The 21,574-nt window shown below is 48.1% G+C and overlaps 1 protein-coding gene across 1 annotated transcript; it reads right to left on the reverse strand.

Moving 5' to 3' along the window:
- Nucleotides 1-755: 755 nt before the first annotated feature.
- DHX33 (DEAH (Asp-Glu-Ala-His) box polypeptide 33) lies at nucleotides 756-20,910 on the reverse strand. The gene is made up of 12 exons (XM_010847422.1): nucleotides 20,479-20,910; nucleotides 17,551-17,711; nucleotides 16,680-16,907; nucleotides 16,354-16,524; nucleotides 14,102-14,287; nucleotides 13,264-13,375; nucleotides 11,757-11,916; nucleotides 11,516-11,604; nucleotides 9,072-9,199; nucleotides 8,343-8,546; nucleotides 6,184-6,270; nucleotides 756-4,417 (listed from the first exon to the last, which is right to left on the reverse strand). Exons 1-12 carry the CDS (start codon nucleotides 20,660-20,662, stop codon nucleotides 4,109-4,111), a joined length of 2,019 nt encoding a protein of 672 aa, XP_010845724.1. The 5' UTR covers nucleotides 20,663-20,910; the 3' UTR covers nucleotides 756-4,108.
- Between the last annotated feature and the right edge of the window lie 664 nt (nucleotides 20,911-21,574).

The following is a 21,574-nucleotide window of genomic DNA, read 5'->3' on the forward strand; positions in this document are numbered from 1 at the left end:
AGATGGTTGGATGGCATCACTGACTTGATGGACATGAGTTTGAGTAAGCTCCAGGAGTTGGTGATGGACAGGGAAGCCTGCAGTGCTGCAGTCCATGGGGTCGCAGAGTCAGACATGACTGAGCAACTGAACTGAAACTTCTTTAGCTGAGTGACTCTGAGTCTGGTGTCCCAGGACTGCTGTTTAATTGGCTTCTCTCCAGTGCCTGCTTACTCTCCAAATTTCCATCTACTTTTCTCAAGCATGACCAGGCTTTCTGTGACTTCGTGGAATGCACTCTTGCTGCCTTCGACTCCCAAAGCCAGCCTCTGAGGTCATGTCCCATGAAAGGCCTTCCTGGCTCTTCCTCCTCTCTTCCCTGAAAAACCAGAACTCATGCCTCTGTGACCAGGTCTCTGTACTTCTTTTCTCAGCAGAAACCTCCTGGCATTGCTCGTTTACCTGGCAGCTGCCCCTTACCCCCATCAGACCTGGAGCTCCTGAAGGCAAGATGCCTGGTTAATTTTTGCAGCCCTCCAACCTTACACCCAGGTTCTGATGGAACATTATTTTTCGGGGGCAAGAAGCCACAGCTTACATTAGATTTTGGTTAAGAACCAATGTTCCTACTTTACCAGGAACCATAAGATACTATAAGGTACCAAGAAAATAAATCTTTCCAAATCAGTGGCAAAGATATGACTAATATTAATATATTCTAAACAGCATTCTGTGAATAAGGGAAAGGAGACCCAAGAAAGAAGCCAAACACAATATGTACTAGATTCACTTTTAATGGGTTTGAGTCGTGCAAATGCTGATGCTTCTACAGACCTATGCCTGTTTGAATAAGAAACGAGTCTCAGAACACAACAGAAATCTGAACTGAGCTCTTTCCTGCAAGTTATAATATTCTGATCAAATAAAATATAATAAAACTCTTGCTTCCCCACAGGTGCAGTGTCTCTTTATAGTCACAAGGAATGGTATCTAAATGCCTGGCCACCTGGCCACAGGTTTTCTTGAGAGCTGAATTAAATGGATTTATGCATCACAGTATATAATCAGTTCTTTCCACAGAGCACAAACTTGCCTCCTTTCTGGCATCTCTTTATTCCTAGCAGAGATGCAACATTAAGGAAGGGTTTCTACCAAGAACTGGGTGTTGGGCAGTTCTTCCCTTTGTAAATGGGATCTGTGCTGCCCTCCATGATTATTAGAAGCAGAAGACAAACATCTGAGGCATGCAATCTGCTTGGAGTGCATCTATTTATTAATACACAAAGGTGCTCAAGGGAACTAGTGATTCACCCAGATATGGATTTCACAGGTTGGAAAAAAAAAAAGGCAGCACACCATCAGAGATTTTAGGGATTGAAAAGAGTAGCTCAAGATGAGATTGTAACATCACTGAAACATTTAACTTTCTTAGAAAGTTTAAAGTGTACTTATCTGTGCCCTGCAGCTAGGTATAAACAACCATGTATCTCTTTGTAGTAATATGGAGCAGGGATAGGCTTTTCCAATCTGATTTAGTCCCTGAGCAGCTACTTGAAAAGTTAACTTTTTAAAAAGCCTGATAAAAAAACTACTGTATCAAAACTCTACCAGAATGTTACAATGATAAATATATCTTTGTAGAGAAACACAGAAGCTATTTACATTTATTTAGAAGCTATTTACCCAATACTCCTGGTCAGAAAAAATACAACATTTCCTGAAACAGTTCAGAACTCTGAGGTGCACAAAAATGATTAAAAGCTAAATTTTACTTGCCCTAGAGAAAGTTGTGCTTAGTTGATTAGTTGTGTCCGATTCTTTATGAGTCCATGCATTGTAGCCTGCCAGGCTCCTCTGTTCATGGGGATTCTCTAGGCCAGAATACTGGAGTGGGTTGCCATGCCCTCCTCCAGGGGATCTTCTCAACCTAGGGGTTGAACCCAGGTCTCCCACATGGCAGGAAGATTCTTTACTGTCTGAGCCACCATAATTTGCAACATTATGAGAAACATATCACCCCACTCCCAATATTTTTTACCAGTGTGATGTTTCATTAAAAATACAGTAATTTCTTTTACCAAGTCAGGCTACACCTCCTAGGACTCTTAAATAAGTGAGAAAAATACAGTTAAGTTTTTTTCTGAATAACTTTTCATAAAGTCAGCCCTGGTAAGAACAAGAAAAATCTAAGAATTTAGCAAAACAGGGTATTTAGGATCTGTCGAATCTTCTTTGGCCTTAACATAACTGTTTTTAACAAGAAGAATTCACACGTGCCCAGATAGCTGGGAACACTGGCTAAAAGTCTGACTGCTCAGATGCACAGCTGGTGCTGAGGCAAACTTGACACACACCACCGTGGACTCATGAGGCCTGGGAGGGGTGTTCCTGTCCGCCAGGGTCTCACTGAACCGAAACGAAGACACCATCCATTATCACTGAAGGATCTCTCAGGCCATTTAGGCCTCTGCTTAAAAGCTGTATGATTCACTGTATGTAATGACCAGAATACTGTATATAGTGTTTAGACCAATTAAGCACAATAGAAGTGCTAATTTTGGCATTTTCCAGGCCAAAACATTCTCTAAGGAAAGTCTCAGGTTTGATTCCTGGGTTGGGAAGATCCCCTGGAGGAGGAAATGGCAACCCACTCCAATATTTTCGCCTGGGAAATCCTATGGACAGAGGAGCCTGGAGGGCCACAGCCCATGGAGTTGCAAAGAGTCAGACACGACTTAGCTATTAAACAACAACGATTTTCAAATTAAATAGTTAAGAATGACTTTTGGTGTCTTTTCCCTTCTCAAAATATGAGAACAGGAAGTCTGTGGAGACCCTTTATCCCTTCAGACAAATGTGGAAAATGAGTGTGAGAGAGGTGCCAGCAGCAAAGCCAGGATGTCCCCTGGTCCCTAAGAAGGGAAAACATCATAGGAAATAAGATAAAAGAACATAAACACGAGATGAGGGGATGAGATGAGTCAAGGCTGCCTGGCTTCACTTCCACTTACCCCCAGAGGCCTGGCCAAAAGGGAAATGCCTTAAATTCAGCTCAGTCACTCCTTAGCTCATGGGTTTATGGCCCAGAGACAGAGAGAGAAGGCCATGCTGGAGGCCATCACACTACAATCTGAAATGAACCCTGAATGTTAACTGGAAGGACTGAGGCTGAAGCTGAAGCTCCAAGACTTTGGCCAGCTGATGTGAAGAGCTGACTCACTAGAAAAGACCCTGATGCTGGGAAAGACTGAAGGCGGGAGGAGACAGGGATGACAAAGGGTGAGACGGTTGGATGGCATCACCTACTCGATGGATGTGAGTTTGAGCAAGCTCCAGGAGATGGTGAAGGACAGGGAAGCCTGCCGTGCTGCAGTCCACGGGGTCACAAAGAATTGGACATGACTGAAGGACAACACATAAGATCAGCCTTCCCACTTCAGAAGATACAAATACTTCACTCAGGAACTTCCCTGAAAGCAGGGTGGGGACAGGTGCTTAGCCTCTCTGCTGTGAAAGCTCCCTGCCCTGGGGAGTGAGGTTAGGTGCTCAGCACCTCCCTGTTGAAACAGAAGTTAATCTTTTCTGTTACAAAACTTCATGCAGATAGATGTTCAAACAGATCCAAGGTCAGGAGCTCTGTGACCTCTTGTGACCTCTGTGACCTCCCCTTTCCAGACCATCCCCCGCAGTCTCCAGGACTTGGGGGTTTTGCTGTGCCCGATCCATGGCACGTACATAAGCAGTAACACCAACCAAGCACCTCGGCACTCAGTCTACCGCGGCTTATCATGGGCACGCACAGCTCTGGGTACTTTCTTTTCACTTGCTCTGAGCCTCATGATTCCGACCCTTTAAGTATCATCACTCCCACTTGGCAGATCAGGAAACTGAGGCTCAAAAGTAAAGGAAGTCACCCAAAGTTGCCCACCAAGAACCCAAAGCATCATTTTGAAGTCTCCCAGGCCTCTACATGTCTGTGCGGTTCAGTCTGAGAAGTTTAGACAAAGAGGCTCTCAAGCTCCTGGAGGCCAGGCATGACCCACCCATAACCACCGTGGCCTCTGTAGGTGCCAACGTTTAGAGGTCGCAGCGAGGCCGGCTGCAGCCCGGCTCCTGGCACCAGGGCGGCTCAGTTCCTGGCAGTCCTCAGCTTCTTCCTGAAGAAGTCGGGGGCGGCCTCGTACAGCCACTCGGCGTCCACGACGCACAGGTCACGCATGTAGCACTTGCTGGTGAAGAGCAGCTCCGTGTACACGACGCAGGCCGGCTTGCAGTGGAAGAGCACGGACGAGGGATGGATGGCCACCGGCTGGTGGGTGTCCGTGGTGGCGTAGGACCCGTCTGGCTGCAGCTCAGCGGTGCTCGTGAACAGGCTGTGTGCCAGGCATCGGCGGATGCTCTCCGTGTCCCCCCGGGAGGACACGATTGGCATGGACATCTGGTTTGGGAGGAAGCGAGACATGGAAAAGACCCAGACATGAGCACTGCGCAGCCACCCATGGTGCATGGAGCCACACTGCCTACCGCGCAGCCTGGTGCGAGGCCCCAGAGGAGGCTCGCATCCGGGGTGGACGCGGACCTCTGGGAAGCTGCCTCAGAGGCCCGAGGTGAGCGCGGGCAGAGGAGCACCACTTCCACCTTCAGTAAAAGACGAGAAAACTCACAAAGCCCAGGGATGGTCTAGCAGGAAAGCCATTCAAGTACAAGGGTGGAAAAATGTATGCAACACAGAACACAACAGGCCACTGTGAAAAGACTTGTGCGCTCAGTCGCTCGGTCATGCTCGACTCTTTGTGACCCTCTAGACTGTAGCCCACCAGGCTCCTCTGTCCACGGGATTCTCCAGGCAAGAACACTAGAGTGGGTTGCCATTTCCTTCCCCAGGGCATCTTCCCTAACCAGGGATTGAATCCGCGTCTCCTGTTTCGGCAGGTAGATTCTTGAGCACTGAGCCACCTGGGAAGCCTGGAAAGAAGTTACTTCAGTGCTAACAATAGGCTGCTGGCATTGGACACGGGCCTGGGTAAGGGTGACAACTGTCTCCTAGGGGCATGTGGATGGCCCGCACTGGGGGCTGTCTCAGAAGACGCCTCACACACAGAGACGCCTGGTCACCACAGAGTTGTTCATGGCAGCAAAACGAGGACACTCAGTGCTCAACGCAGGAGACTGTGACACAAACCACCCCACCTCTGCGGTAGAACAGTGCCTCATAGTCACTGAATACAGAAACATGTCCTCTAGGAGGGAATATAAGCTGAGAGGAGACTTTTTGGTGGATGGCTTGGCAATGTCTATCAAAACCTAAATTCCCCATCCAGAAGTTCATTCTCTGTGCACCAGAGCACAGACATTTATGCAGGAGGATGATCACTCTAGCACAATCCATATGACCACCACTAGGGACTTGGTTAAATAACTGTAGTGAAGACCGGAGCGAAATGCTACCAAGTCAATACAAAGAACGATAGACAGATACAGGCACTGAGAGACAGCCCAGATACAAAGTGAAATTCAAGGCGCACTCTAAGTGGAAAAAAACAAGTTTCAAAACAATACATACATCAAACTTGTTTAAAAAAGAAAATTTATATATCCACATATATGCGTAATACACGGACGAATAAACAAAAACATACATACATAGAAAAAAATTCTAGAAGGATCTACACTGGACTATTGCTTCTCTTTGGAGGCGCAAGATTAGAGAAACTTTTATACTTTCTACACAATATATCACTATTTTCTTATTTTAATTTTATTATTGGAGTATAATTTCTTTACAATGTTGTGTAGGTTTCTGCTGTATATATATCACTATTTTCTGCACTCTATCAACTTGTAACAAGTATGCACTGCTTTTATAAACTGAAAAAAAATGACAGGTATTTCCACTAAAAAAAAAACTTAAGAAGAATTCTAGTAACACTGGAAAACACTATTAAAGTTTATAAAAGCTGGATATAAATCATATATACAATGTATTAATAACTATCCATGTAAAAATATATTTAAAAGCAGAGCCACCAGGAAATGGACCAAACTGGTGAGAGGTGGAGTTGTGGGTAATTTTTACTTTCTTATTTAAAAATTTTCCTACAGTGAGAGGTTTTTCTGCAATCACTAGTGATAAGCAATTTGAGAATTTTCACCTAGAAAAAGGTGACAGCCTAGCCCCCCAAAGACCAGCAGGAAGAAAAATACCTTTATGCAGATGTCCCTCAGCTGTGCTCTGACTTCAGCTACTAGCATCATATTCTTGCTGTTAACAAAGTTCTCTTTGCACCATTCCTGAACGGGGAGAAAAAAAGAGATGTCACAGTCCTCTCGCTTATACAGAGATAAAAATAAAGCACAACTTTTATTATAATTTTTTTTAATTAAAAAAAATTTAGTCATAACATGCAGCATTTGGGGTCTTAGTTCTCTACCACGAATTAACTGCTGGACCACCAGAGAAGTCCCAGCATAATTTCTAGAACATAGTTTGAATTCAAAGGGAAAACTGCAGTTGCCAAAAGTAAATACAAGAAAATATCTTTATATCAAAAAGCATGAACCATATTGAAAACCATAATGGAAAAAGAATGATGACCTTCAGAATATATTAAAAAAAAAAACACCACCACCTACAGATCAGTCAGAAAATGACCAAGAATCCAGTACAGCCACAAAGGACATGGACAGACAACTCACAGGAGATTAACTACAAATGACAATGAACTTAAGCAAAGGCTCTTGGTCTCTTGAGGAATCGAGTCAGTACAGTTTCACATAACGGAGATACTATTTGATGTTTTCAAACTGCAGTGCTGGAGAAGACTCGCGACAGTCCCCTGGACTGCAAGAAGACCAAACCAGTCAATCTACAGGAAATCAACCCTGAAAGTTCACTGGAAGCACTGATGCTGGAGCTGAACCTCCAATACTTAGGCCACCTGATGCGAAGAGCTGACTCACTGGAAAAGACCCTGATGCTGGGGAAGACTGAAGGCAGGAGGAGAAGGGGGCAATAGAGGATGAGGTGGTTGGATGGTATCACCAACTCGATGGACATGAGTTTGAGCAAACTCTGGGAGATGGTGAAGGACAGGGAAGCCTGCAATGCTGCAGTCCATGGGGTCACAGAGTCGGACATGACTCAGCAACTGAACAACAACTACTTCATATCCATCAACCTGGAAAACATGAAAGTCATTTCAGCAAAGTTGGAGAGGTGGGTGGAAATGGGAACTCTTCTGCACGACTCTGGGGAGGGTAAAGAGGTGTTGACACTCTGGGGAAGCTGGATGCAGCTGCTCCTAGGCCAGCAGGTCCACTCCTGGGTGTCGGCTCCCGAGAAACACTCCCCTTTGTGCACAGGAGACCTGGACGGGATGTGCACGACAGGGCCACAGGCAGAAATAAGCGGCAAAAGGGTAGTGTGAGGAAGCATGTGTAGCATACGATGCCCGTGGACAGGAAGTGAAAGCACGATGTTGCCCAGGGAGGTCCAGACCCACTTCAGGACAGTGGTTACAGGAGGCAGGGAGGACTACACGAGGAGCAGCTCGGGGCTCTTGCTGTGTCCACAGCATTTATTTCCTTAAAAATAAACTGACGTGGCCTTCCCTGGTGGTCCCGTGGCCAAGTCTCTGCCCTTCCACTGCAGGAGGCATGGGTTCCATCCCTGGTCAGGGAAGTTCCACATGTCACACAGAGTGGCGAAGAGAAAATAAACAAATAAATTGAGGCAAACAGAGCAAAATGTTTACAACTACTAAACCTGGGTGGTGGCTTTTTTTTTTTAAGAACTGACTGCATTAAAACACAAAGTTAAAGCATGCGTGCTATGGCACGATTATTGATTCTTTTGGGAAGGGCAGCCACTCGACAGGCGGGATCTTAGTTCCCTGACTAAGGATTGAACCCAGGCCACGCAAGTGAAGGCCTGGAATCCTAACCACTAGGCAAAAAGGGAACTCCTCCAAATATTTTATTTATTTACTTTTAAAATTGTACTGATAAACGAAGGAAGGTATTGCTGTTTTCCATCTTGGTCCCGGGAATGGAAATGTCACACAAGCAAAAGCTGCTATGAAGAAAGTTAGGGGCAGGTGGGGAAACAAACCATCTGGTAGCCAAGAAACTGGGTCACCAGGTATTACCACTTCACCTGCCCACGTTAAGTAGGAGGGAAACACAAGCAGAGAGAAAGGCTGAAGTCGTGTCTTCCCTAGTAGCATCTCTGGTGCACACGTCTCTGGAATGACGTCCAGCGTTCTGTGAGGCTCTTCAGAAGGCGCAGCCAAAAAGGGAAGGTGTCCTGAAACACAGGACCAAAGGGAGGCCCTGTGTGAGAAGAGGAAGAGGACAGGGCCTACCTTGTTCCCGCCGGTGTTCTTGAAGGTCCGGTAGACATTGAGCAGGGTGAGGTGATCGCCCTCGCTGGACACAAACTTCTTCCGCACGCTCTGCACTTCATCCCGCCGGGATGGAGGGTTGTAGAGAATGCTGTCCACAGACAGCAGGGCGACAATGGTCAGTATCTCCTCTGTGCAGTGGAATTTGGGGGACAGGAGGATGGTCTGCAAACCACAACGAAACACTGTGTGAGTCCAGTTTTTTCCTGGCTTCTGAATTTCCATTCATTGCTTCTGCAGCTTCCCTTGTAAGGTGTGAAGGGGCAGGTGTTTCTAAAACCACGACAATATAACTTATGCTCTTTTATATATTCATTTGTATATTATTTTACTTTCTGTAGAAGGGACAGCTGCCTTTCTTGTCTGATCCCATATAGGTAGGGCTCATGACTTCATTGGTGGAGGAAATGGCAACCCACTCCAGTATTCTTGCCTGGAAAATTCCATGGACAGAGAAGCCTGTGGGCTTCAGTCCAGGGGGTGGCAGAGAATGTCATGACCGAGCACACACACACACGACTTAACATGAGCCTGAATCACACAGAACCTAAGTCGAGGTTCGACACAAAGCAGGCGCTGATAACTGTTTAAGAGAAAAGGTGAAGATGGAAGCACTGGGCTGAGGCGTCCCCTGTGGGATGGCTGACCTGTAAGGTACAGGGAGGGGACTGAGAAGACGGTGGCACTTACTTTGGCAAATTTGGGTTCTAGTGGGAAAGCCGCCATCTTTCTTCCCATTGGAGTTAGGGTGAGCTGGCCATCCCTGTGTTCAAGGGCACCGAGCAGCTCCAGCTGGGCGATGGCCGCCTGGATGTGATCTAGACAGACATGAAAAGGAGTTGAACACTCAAAACAGGATGGAGCTGCAGCTGCTTCATCACATCAGTGCATTTCTGACGAGCCTAAGTCAAACCACAGTAATGACCACAACCACACTGTCCCCATGAGGTACTTTTCAAAACTATTCATGACATCACTGTCTTCAGCTCATCTCTTTTCATTTTTTTAATTTTCCAAAAATAATTTTGCTTATTTTTGGCTGTGTTGGGTCTTTGTTGCTGCATGGGGCTTTTCTCTCGTTGCAGTGAGCAGGCTTTTCTCTACTGTGTGGGCTTCTCATTGCGGAGAACAATGGAGCACAGGCTCAATAGCTGTGGTGCACGGGCTTAACCGCTCTGTGGCATGTGGGATCTTCCTGGACCAGGGATCCAACCTGTGTCTCCTGCATTGGCAGGCAGTTTCTTTACCACTGAGCCACCAGGGAAACCCTCAATTCTCTTTTTAAATAGTGGTCTGCAATTTGGCGATATGTATGCAAATCTTGAAGCCCAGCAAACTTACACTTGTGAATTGCACACTCATTTACCTGAACCTCGTACAGGGACCTGTGTCTCCAGATGGACACACACAACAATGGAAACACCAGGGGCCTCGGGAGCCCCTGGAGGGAAGGACACTATTTACTCTTTAATTCCTTTTTAATTTGGACTACGTAAATGTATTACCACTCAACATAAAGATGCATATCTAAGGATGCAATAAATATACATGTACAGAGAAAAAATGATCTATAAAATGTATTAAGTGAAAAAAGCAACGTGCCAATGTCTACCAGGAGAAGGATAAATGCATCTTGGCTTATTCATAGAATGGAATAGTATTTAAGTGATGAAAATACATCAAAAGTAAACCTTACAAAACATGACATATGAAAGGGAAGGTCACCAGAAAATCAAGACATAAACACGCCAACCAAAACCATGCTTGTGCATGCAATAGATATTCAAGAAAAGCAAGGGACTCACAGATCAAACCTGGGTGGTGGCTGACCTTGAAGGAGGAGTGGGAAGGAGGTGAGGGGTTGGGGGTGAGAACAGGTGGCCCCAGGGCCTGTGGCCCCAGTAATGGGCACACAGGTGTGGCTTCGCTACTTCTACCTGACACGTATGTTCCTCCTTTTATTTGGTGGTGGTGGTGGGGTGTTGCACGGCATGCAGGATCTTAGTTCCCTGACCAGGGATTAAACCTGTGACCCCGGCATTGGAAGCTCAGAGTCTTAACCACTGGACCACCAGGGAAGTCCCTGTTCCTCCTTTATATGTAGGAATTTAGTAATTGATAGAAAAAAAAGTATAGAATGGACTGAAAGAGTGTTGCTATTTATGTTTTGAAAAGGAGACTGTATGTACTTAGCCGCATAGATTTCCTCTAGGAGACACCAGGAAGCGGCCACAGTGGTGGCGTGGGGGAGGGAAACTAAGAGCTTGAAGACTGTGGAGGTCCATGTCTACCTATCCACTGTTTACTTTTTTTTAACCAATTGCACTTCTCACTTTAAAAAAAAAGGAAATGTATGTGTTGAAGGGATGCCGAGGGCTAAGCTACTATGACAAAGAATCCCGACTATTTTTTCTTCCTCCATGGAGAAATTCCCAGTGAAGGGCAGAGACCCATCAAATTCCAGTTGAAAGCAAAGAAACACAATCTGTTCAGTCCCTTTGCAAAAGTCCAAGTTTGTTGGGGCTGCAGTAACCCGCGGACCCCCCTCGACTACCTTCCCTGGTTCCTGTGACCACGGAACCCACCCAAGATGGTGCCGACACGAAGCCCCTGACTGCACCAACGTGGTGTGAACAGCACCGGGTCTCTTCCATAATTGTGAGACTCTTCTCTGGGAGTTAAGGTTGTTATTCCCCCCAGTTATACTAAACAACAGGATACCAAGGGCTTCCCTGGTGGCTCAGTGGTTAAGAACCCACCTGCCAATGCAGGAGACATGGGTTTGATCCCTGCTTCGGGAAGATCCCACATGCCACGCAGCAGCTAAGTCCACGCGCCACAACTACTGAGCCTGTGCTTGATGACCTAGAAGCTGCAACTACTGAGCCCTCGTGCCCTACAGACTGTGCTCTGCAACAAGAGAAGCCACCGCAATGAGAAAACCAGTCACCGCAACTAGAGGGCAGCCCCTCCTCGCCGCAACTACAGAAAAGCCTGCGCAGCAACAAACGTCCAGCACAGCCAAAAACACACAAATATGTAATAATAAAAAAGGAGAGTGCCAGCAGGCCTGCTGTGTGGAGCCCACTGGCGGCCCCTTCCTGTGTGCCCACCTCCCTGAAGACTCCACTTACCTGGAGACGGCTTGGACATGAAGTCAAAGGTGAGCACGTTTGGGATTTTCATGGCGAGGAGCTGCAGCATCACGCTCGCCAGGTTACACCTGCAAGACAGACAGACAGGTGGTTCACGAGGGTGCCTGACCCCCCGGCCAGCAAGGCAGAGCCACCCACTAAGGAGCGTCAGTTGGAGGAGATACAGGCTGCAGGGACGGGACCTCGGGACAGATGGCAGGTGGGGAGCCCCACTGGCTACCTCTGGATCTCTGGCACCGTCATCTTCTCAAACTTCTCAAACTCATCCTCCGTGTAGAGCCGGTAACAGATGCCGCTGTCCTCTCTGCCGGCCCGGCCCATGCGCTGCCAGGCCTGGGTCTTTGATACCCGCTGCACAGCCAACACCTCCAGCCCACTGTCTGGTGGGAGAATGGCCAAGTCAGAGCTCTGCTGATCATGTGAACAAACTCCTTCTAGAACGTGAGGCAATGAGAAGCATTCCTTGGGATACCCAGGATTCTTTCTGCAACACATGAGTCCAGAAAAACTCAAGGCTACATTGGAAAGTGGGCTTCCCTCATGGCTCAGTGGTAAAGAATCCACCTGCTGATGTAGGAGATGTGGGTTCAATCCTTGGGTCAGGAAGATCTTCTGGGGGAGGAAATGGCAACCCACTCCAGTATTCTTGCCTGGAGAATTCCACGGGCAGAGGAGCCTGGCAGGCTACAGTCCATGGTATTACAAAGAGCTGGCCACCACTTAGTGACTAAACAACAATATGTCAGAAAGCACGTAACCAGACTGGTTTGCGGTGAAAAGAGGCCTCGCCATGAACACTGTGCAAAATCTGTGACTACAGCATCAGAAGGACCTTGAGCTTGGGGCAGTGGCCAAGGGGAGTAGATTTCAGAGGCCTTGGCTTAGGTCACAGTTGAAAACAACCCCCGGGGCGGCCTAACATGCAGGGGTCCTCCAAGAGGTGGCATTTTCAGTGCCAAAACCCAGTTTCCAGCAAAGCAGGATGGTTGGTCGCCCACTGATCATGACCCCAAAACGAAACGCCTCCAGTCCCTTGTGTGCCACGTCCTCGCTCCTGCTCTACTGTAAAAGAGACGGCGTCATGTCACTACACCTAGGAGTAAACGAGACTGATTTTCTTGATAAAGGTGTACGCCATGCCAGACAGTGCGGAGAACCAAGCCCTTTCACAAACATGGTCCCCAAGAAACACACGTGAAAGTCAGCATCCTTGAATGCTTAGCAGTTCATTTGAAGTGAACATCCGGGAGCTATCATGTCAGTGCCTCAAATCCTCCGTGGAATAAAGCAAGGTAGAAAACAGACCCGAATAAAAATGACTTCAAGCAAGCTGCGCACTGCACACAGTTGGGTAACAGCTAGTGCCTTGGCCCAGCTGGGGCTGGGGTCCTGCTTTCTTTCTGGGAGACTGGGGATTGAACCAGCTCTGCTCAGATATCATTCCCCAGGAAGCCTCTGATGTGGTATCAGGCTGTCCCTGGCCTGACAGCCACCATTCTCGCCCACCTTCTGATGGAGTTTCAGTCCCTCTGCCCAGGTCCTTGACCCTCTGTCCCCAGGTTTGCCACAGGTGGGCTCTTCTTCCCTGCCTCTCATGTCTTTGTGGCCCTGCCTGCTAGACGGGGTGCCTGGTTATTCACAGACGTGAAATGCTCAGGTGGGGAAACTGCGGGACCACGGGCCGCTCACTACACAGAGAAGAGACGCCAGGGGCCACAAGTTCTCACCGGGGTTATACTTCTTTGCTTTAACCATGCCCGTGTCAACTACATATTTTATTCCTGTAATGGTTATGGAGGTTTCAGCGATGTTGGTTGAAATGATCACTTTGCGATAACCCTAAAAGGAGGAAGAAAACCAAAAAGCCACATGACACACGTATGATGCAGAAGTTTGAAAACATATTCCTCATTGCTAACTGTCACAGTTCACTCATGATCAAGAAGAGATGACTCCACTATCTGGACAGTTATTAATACTGATGGCCGGGTCAGTACTGGGTTGGGGGGCTGGGTGTGTTTCAGTCTTAAAGGCTTATTTTGAGGTGATGAGGGGTGGTGGGATGGGCATTAGAGTCAGGAGGAAGTAGACGTGGCCTGGGATCCTGGCCCTGCCTGGTACCTACTGTGCCCCATGGACATGTATCACTTCACCCCTTGGGGCCTCAGGGTTTCTGAACTGGAATGGTGACCTGCCTTGTGGTTCTTGAGAGGATGAAGGACAGTGTGTGTCTGGTGTTGGCGCAGCACCTGGCACAGCAGGGGTCCCAGGAAACTTACGGTGGACACGTGCTTGCTTACTGTGGACACTGGGAGAGTCACTCAGGGAGCTTCCGGCTTCTGCTTGCGTCTCTCCTTCATCCCCATGTCTCCCTGTTCCTACCATGGAAGAGCCATGTCTACAGCCCTGCATTACATGCTTGCATCTTTCCAGCTCGTGAGAGAGATACCTGGGCATCCTGTCCACACATCTTATCTGGAGCCTGCTGACAGGGGCGCAGGTCCCACTGGTGCATCCGTCTGGGTACCCAGGGATGGGGCTGGGCGGGAGACAGGGTGCACTCACCTTTGGGGCCCTCTGGAAGACGCGCAGCTGCTGGGCATAGGGCAGGGAGGCGTAGAGTGGAAGGACCAGCATGGAGGGGCAGCCGTCTGGAAGGTGCTTGGCGATGTCCCGGCAGGTCTTACTCATGGCTTCGATCTCCTCCTGCCCGGTGAGGAACACCAGGATGTCATGCGAGGAGGGGGCTTCCTACAGAGAAGGCAGAGTAGGGTTACTGGGGTTACTGGGCCTTGACAGATGCGCAGGTGGCACAGAATAGAACAATGATCGTTAATGAAGTTTTCCAGTTATTCTTAACTTTGGACCTGTAACTGAGCCTAGACTTTGGTGTTGCCCTTGGAGGGGAGGGAGGAACTTCACCAAATGCACAGTTGCATCTTATTCAAGTTAGCCAGCTATGTTTAAGAATGAATTAAGGGGGAAGAAAGAGACATAATAAAAAACTAAGGGAATTTTGAAGGGAAATTACCAGATTGCTTTTTGCAACAAGAACCATGCCATGAAAAAGCACAACCACACAGGCAAATAAAATCTGCCTGGAGCTGCCTTCCTTTCATAATCATCTTGAAAGATGAAAGTGACAAAGGAGACAACTTAGAGAAACCCTGATCCATGAAAATTGCCAGAGGCTGGAAAAGGAGCCCTTACTGAATGAGGCCATCAAACGCACTTTCATAAACCCCCAAAGCACCCAGAACTTGGGCAAGGGCTTGGTATCTCAGGGTTAACTGGGTCCTTCGCCTTGAAAAGGGAAGAACATCTAAGTGTTAAGTACATATACCCATGACCCAATCTTCTTTGAAGTCTATTTAGATACATTAATTTGTAGAGTGCCTGTTTGGCAAAATAACTGAAAAATGTTCAATAATTATCTGTATTTGTGAAGGTGTGCAAGTTGCTCAGTCATGTCCGACTACCTATATTTGTATGTATGTGTACATGTAATAAAGGCAGATATGGCTTAGACAATAAAGAATCTGCCTGCAATGTGGGAGACCTGGGGTTTGATTTCTGGTTCAGGAAGATCCCTTGGAGAAGGAAATGGCAACCCACTCCAGTATTCTTGCCTGGAGAATTCCATGGACAGAGGAGCCTGACAGGCTACAGTCCACAGGGTCACAAAGAATCAGACATGACTGAGTGACTAACACCATTTTTTTCTTTCTGTATATATAATATGGCTATGTTTGCATACATGTATCTATGTATTTGTGTGTGTGCGTATACTTTTTTAGCTCAGTGTTAAGAGGACAAATGTTCAGAGGTACACACACATAGACAGGATAAAATCTAAAACAACAAAAGCTCATCACTAGGAGGACTCATCAAAGCTATTACATAACTTGAGGGCACCACAGGTATCATTCATAAAATACCCTTATCTCAAGTTTGCTTCTGGCAGCTAAACAAGGCTGACTGGGACTTCCCTGATGGTCCCATAGTTAAGACTATCCCTTTCAATGAAGGGGACATGAGTCTGATCCCTGGTCGGGGAACTAAGATTCCACGTGCTATGGGGCAACTAAGCCTGGGAGTGCAACTACCAGCCTGTGTGCCACAACTAGAAAGTCTGTGCACTGCGACCACAGACGATGTGTGCCACAACGAAGACCTGAAGCAGCCAATTAAATACATAAATATATTTTTTAAAAAAGCTGACTTCTAGATATTTTCAGAAAGTTAATGGGAAGGTAAAAACAGTCAATTACATACAAGTTAAACCAAAAAATAAGGTGATACACTCAAATTTTTAAATAAATGTTTACTAAAATGAAAAAACTGTTGAAATGTTTCTCTAACACATTTTTTTAAAAAGAGAACTCTAAATTGCACCCCCTTATTGGCTAATACACCAACTTTTTATTGTTCAATGAGACAGAATATCACATGGAGTAAAAGGAGGCAGTGTTTCCTAAGACTCCTTTCTACTCAGTTCTACATGTGGTGTCTTGGTTGCAACACAAAATGTGATTCTTACTGGGGGTTCTGATCACATTGTGCGCATGGGCCACTGCTCTAATACATGGAGGTTTTCCAGCTCAGTTGAAGAAACATGCTGGCCAGGGTTTAATTTTTTTTTTAGAGGAAAAGAGAGATACTATAAAAAAGTATAAAAACGGAGACATGGCAAATAAATTCCTTATTCACCTAAAGAACACAGCTTACAAAGCAGTTTGGTCTGGCAGCTTTTCTTCTCAAGGCTGACTGTTCAAGGTCAAACTGGGCTTTCCAGGAATCCACTCCCTGCTGCCTACCTGGTGGATCTGGAATACGGAAACCAGGGCGGCATGCAGGTAATCGTGCTGGGGCTGCTTGGTGTAGAAAATCTGGATCGGGTGCTGCCGGCCCTCCAGGTAGAGAACGGGGGCTCCGTTGAAATACTGGGAGAACAGGTCCACATCCATCGTGGCTGACATCACAATCACCTGCCGGCGAGAAGGGCGCGGAGGACGGGAGAAAGGCTCGGGCCAGCCTTTCTGTGCCCTGCCAAGCCCTGAGGCCTGCTTGGGAAGCCGCACTGCCCTCCCCCCGACCCCCAGCACCTTTGCCCCGAGTCCCGCAGCAGAACGGCTGCACCCACTTTGAGAGGCAGCTTCCCCAGCTCCTTTCGCCTCTTCTGTGCAGCTTTCACCACCCCGAAGAGCACATCCGTGTGGAGAGTCCGCTCATGGGCTTCATCCAAAATGATGCAGCTGTACTTTCGGAGCAGGCAGTCCGAAATGGCCTCGCGCAAGAGCATGCCATCAGTCAGGAACTTGATCTTGGTGTCATCTGAGGTGACATCGTCGAAGCGCACCGTGTAGCCGACCTGCGCAGAGATACCATGTTTGCTGCACCCAGTGTGCCCAGCACGGCACCAGGCGCTGGTGCTAGTGCAGTGAACATGACCCACTCCAACCCTGCCCTGCTCCCAGGAAAATGGACACACGCCCTCAACTGCAACGATGAGAAACTCTGCAAAGAATGTAACACTAGTTCCCTCCCCTCAGCTACTTCAAACGAAGCAAGTGAGAAGATGCCCAAGATGTTTTTAAGTCGAATGTGTGAACACAAATAAATCTGACTTATATACACTTCTGGAACTCATTCTCAATAACCACCTATATGCTAGGAAAATGCTTACAAGTTTGTAGAAAGACATACAGACAAGAGACCTAGCAAGTGTTCCTGAAGCCTTAAAAGTGCTCAAGGAAAACAACTAATTTATTCTATTTGCCAACAGACTTTGAAAGCAAAGCAAATGGGACTGACAGACCCTCTGATCTCTAAGGAACTAATAAAGAACTGAGTCTGAAACAACTGTGGCAAGAAAGAAACGTGGCAAAAAAGAAAAGAAAGAAAGAAGCTTGAGATGTATAAGTACTCCTGTTTAGAAAAATAAAAAAGTCAGGGAGGTAGCGGGAGTGAGGTGTGGGGGACCAAGAACTGTTAGTGAAAAAGAAGTTAGGTACCAGCTTCCCAAGTTCTGTTCTCTTCTCATCAGAGACTCTGGTAGCCAGAGAGATGGCAGCCACTCGGCGAGGCTGGGTCACAGCAATGATGGCCTGGCGGCCAATCCCCCCTTCGTACAGGTACTGAGGGATCTGTGTTGTCTTCCCTGAGCCTGTTTCTCCTAGGAAAGAAAACAAGTCTCATTTAAACCTTAACAGAAACAAACTTCACCAAAAAACAAAACAAAACAAAACAAAAAACCCAACAGATCAAAGTCAGAAGGAAAAGACATAAGAAAAATACTCGAGGGACTTCCCTAGCACTCCCAGTGCAGGGGGCTTGGGTTCAATCCCTGGTCAGGGAACTAGATCCTGCATGCCACCACTACAGATCCCTATGCTGCAACTAAGACCCGGTGCAGCAAAATAAAATAAATACATATTAAAGAAAAGAAAGAAAGAAAATAAGTTGATAAAGTCATGGGAAAATGTGTACCCATGAATTCTGCTAGTGGAGTGTTAACTGGAATTGCTTCTCAGAAGGTCAAACTATAGTAGGAAAATCTTTAAAATGTTTATACCCTTGAACCACAATTCCACTTGTAAGAACTGACTCTAAGGAAATAATGATGTGCACAAAGAATCAGCTTCAAAAGTGTTTTATTCACCTTTGCTCATGACAGTTAAGTTTGGAAACAATGTAAATGGTTAGCAATAGTAACCAGTACAGTAAAGACATACAGTGAAATACAGCTGTTATATAAAAAGTCCTACTTTTCGAAGGGATAAATGAGATGTAAATGTATTGACATGAAGAGACATCTGTTCCGACACTGCAGCCATAGCAGACTCCTCACCCAGCCTGCCGCCTCCTTTCAAACCCTCTGCCTTTGCCCACTCAATTTTGAAGTATCTGCTCCCACACTGCCTGCGTGACAAACTCCACAAGATCAATTAGACCTCAAACTTTCTCCCCAAGGGCTGCACCTGCCTCCTCTGTGTTCCTTAGTGCCTCGTTCATCTCTCCTCCATCACTGATCACTCTACACTGTGTGAGAGCGCTGAGACGTTTCTGTTTGCCTCCAGCATCAGAAGTCCTGGGAGGACAGAAGCCTGTCTCTTTCATGTACCTGAGCACTACATACAGTAAACACCCAACCTTATTAGTACCCTCCTGTGTTTCCTTCCCAGCACCTGACCAGAACACAGAACTGTAAGCCTGGGCATCCCTCCTTCCACAACTACCACTGCCCACTCTGCTCCCCGCCCCCCGCCCGCCGCCCTACCGACTTACTGAGTCCTACAGACCCATTGTCCTTCCATTTTCTCCCCTATGGTTCATCCTTCCTGACCTGGACACGAATCATGGACGAAGAACTTGATTATCTTGCACTTCTCCTACTGAGTTCATCAGGCAAAACCCAAACTTCGATCAAGGTTTCCCTGCCCATCTCTTCTGCTCCTACGCCAAGAAACTGAGCACTGGGGACTTCCCTGGTGGTCTGGTGGTTAAGAATCTGCCTTCCAAGGCAGGGAATGCAAGTTCGATCCCTCGTGGAAGTAGGATCCTACATGCTTCGAAGTAACTAAGCCCAAGCGCCACAACTACTAAGCTGGAGCTCTAGAGTCCGTGCTCTGCAACGAGAGAAGCCAGAGCACCCCAACCAAAAACCTCATGCAGCTAAAGTTAAAATAATAATAAAGAAACTGAGCATCACTATAGTAAAATAACCCAACTGGGCAGACAATGACCTTAGTTTGCCATGGGGCCAAATGCACCTGGGTGCCAGCACCACGGCTGATCCTTGTTTTTGCAGCCCCTTTCCCCTGTCCCCATCCTCCCCAAAGACCCCGTAAGTCCCATTCTCAGCAGAGCTCCCGCACCTACTTCATAGAAAAAATGAAATCCTCAAAGACAGTCTCCCTCCATCTCCTACAAGCTCTTCTGCAGTCACTCCATTCTTACCACCTTCCTCCAGCCCTCTAACCTCTTGCATGGCCTTCCTTCTATTCCAGGCCACCGCTAGATCTAACCCTTGTTGCCAAGGGCCCCCTTTCCCCATGCCCTCCGTCTCTGCTGTTAGTGCCCACTTTCCATCTTCAGCCTCCCTCTCTACTGAGTTCTTCCCCTTAACCTATGAAGACCTGCAAGGTCCGCTAGGTCCCCCTGCTTCTTCTCGAAACAGAAGTCTGTTCCCACTGCCTTCATGAGATCCTCACTTCCAGCCCAATGACAAATCAGCTCCCATCCCACAGCTCTGCCAAAACAGAGCTCACCTCCATTCCCAATCAATAACTCCCACCCAATCCAGTGGGCATTTTTTGGGTCCCTACTCACTGGACTTCATTTTTGCATTTGTTCACTCTCTTCTTCTTACAACTCTGCTTCTTAGACTATCAGCTCTCCTGGATCTCCTTTCCTCTTTGAAGGCTCATCCTCTCCGTCCTTCAGGGGCTCCTCTTACTCAAAACGTTGGGGATCAAAGCCCCTTGCAATCGGTTCCCGGCCCTCAACTCTGCCTCAGTTAGTGCACCAGAAACTACTACTTCCCTCAGACCGGACTGTCTCGTCTCCACTTTGTCTCTTATACCGCAGGCTCTCTCCTCTGTGTCCAACGCCTTTCTAGGTCCACCCCCTCGCCGTCCCCTCAGTACCGGCTCAGATCCACTTTTCTAAATTCCCCCAAGTCTCCGGTGCATCCCTCTATCCTTCCGGCCCAGAAGGCGAGTTTTTGCCTAACGCGTGGTCACTCGCCCGGACTGTGAGCACCTCCAGAAAGGGGGACTGCCCGACTCCCTTCCGAGGCCCCTCTTCTGGCCCCGAACAGAAACAGGCGGTCAGGTTTGTTGCAGAAACGGATGAAAGACGGTGAGAAGCACCTAAGAAAAGCTGTTCTCTCAAGAGAACGAACGGGGAGCGAAGAAGGACCCGCCGGCACGGTCACTCACCGATAAGGACGGCGCTGTCCAGGTTTCGGAGCTGGGCCAACAGCTGGCCTCGCGCCTGGAAGATGGGCAGATTCCGGCGCTGCTGCTCCACGGCCTCGGGGTACGGGCTGGCCGAGGGCTGGGCCAGGGGCGGCTGCTGCCTACGGCCTCCACCTCCTCCGCCGGCGCCCGCTGCCAGCAGCATCACCGCACGCGCCCGGGAGGGCAGGACCTGGCGCGGCTCGGAGGCCCGGCGCTCGGCCGGAATTTCTTGGCCGGCGGGAAGCCCGCCTCCTCGGGCATGTCGGGAGGGCACCGCGACGGGGGGCACCGCGACGGGAGGCGCCGCGACGCGAGGCGCGAGGGCGGGAAGCTCCAGCGGCTCTAGGGAACACACAGCTAGTGCGCACCGCCCCTTCCCGCCACGTGCTAGTGGCTCCCAGCTACGCGGCTCACCTCCCGGCCACCCGAGGCCTTTAAGGGGACTCCAACTCCCAGCATGCACTTGAGAGCGTGGCGAGGCTTTCGCTTCCCGAGGGCGGAGAGAGCAGGGTTTGAGGTACAACGGGAAAAAGATTCGTAGCGACAACAGTGAAAGACGGTGTGTACGGTTCCGCGGAAACCTAACTGCATAGCAACCACAGGGTTCTTGTCTGTTTTGTTTCCTGCTAACACTATTTCTTTCCAGTAAACACACGTTTCCTTTTTCTCTGCCACAATAATACTCGCTCTTCAAGAAGTGTTTAAGTTTGTAAAATTAATGAGGAATACACAAGTGAAAGTCGTTCAGTTGTGTCTGACTCTTTGCAATCCCATGGACTATACTGCTTTTCATAGAATTCTCTAGGCCAGAATGCTGGAGTGGGTAGCCTTTCCCTTCTCCAGGGAATCTTCCCAACCCAGGGATCGAACCCAAGTCTCCCTCATCGCAGGCGGATTCTTTTATCAGCTGAGCCACAAGGGAAGCCCAAGAATACTGGAGTGGGTAGTCCATCCCTTCTCCAGCAGATTGTCCCAACCGAGAAATCCAACCGGGGTCTCCTGCATTGCAGGAGGCTTCTTTTCCAACTGAGCTATCAGGGAAGCCCTGTGAGGAACACACAAGCATTTACATTAT

Source organism: Bison bison, unplaced genomic scaffold (assembly GCF_000754665.1).
Source record: "Bison bison bison isolate TAMUID 2011002044 unplaced genomic scaffold, Bison_UMD1.0 scf7180017864249, whole genome shotgun sequence".
Classification (NCBI taxonomy): domain Eukaryota; kingdom Metazoa; phylum Chordata; class Mammalia; order Artiodactyla; family Bovidae; genus Bison; species Bison bison.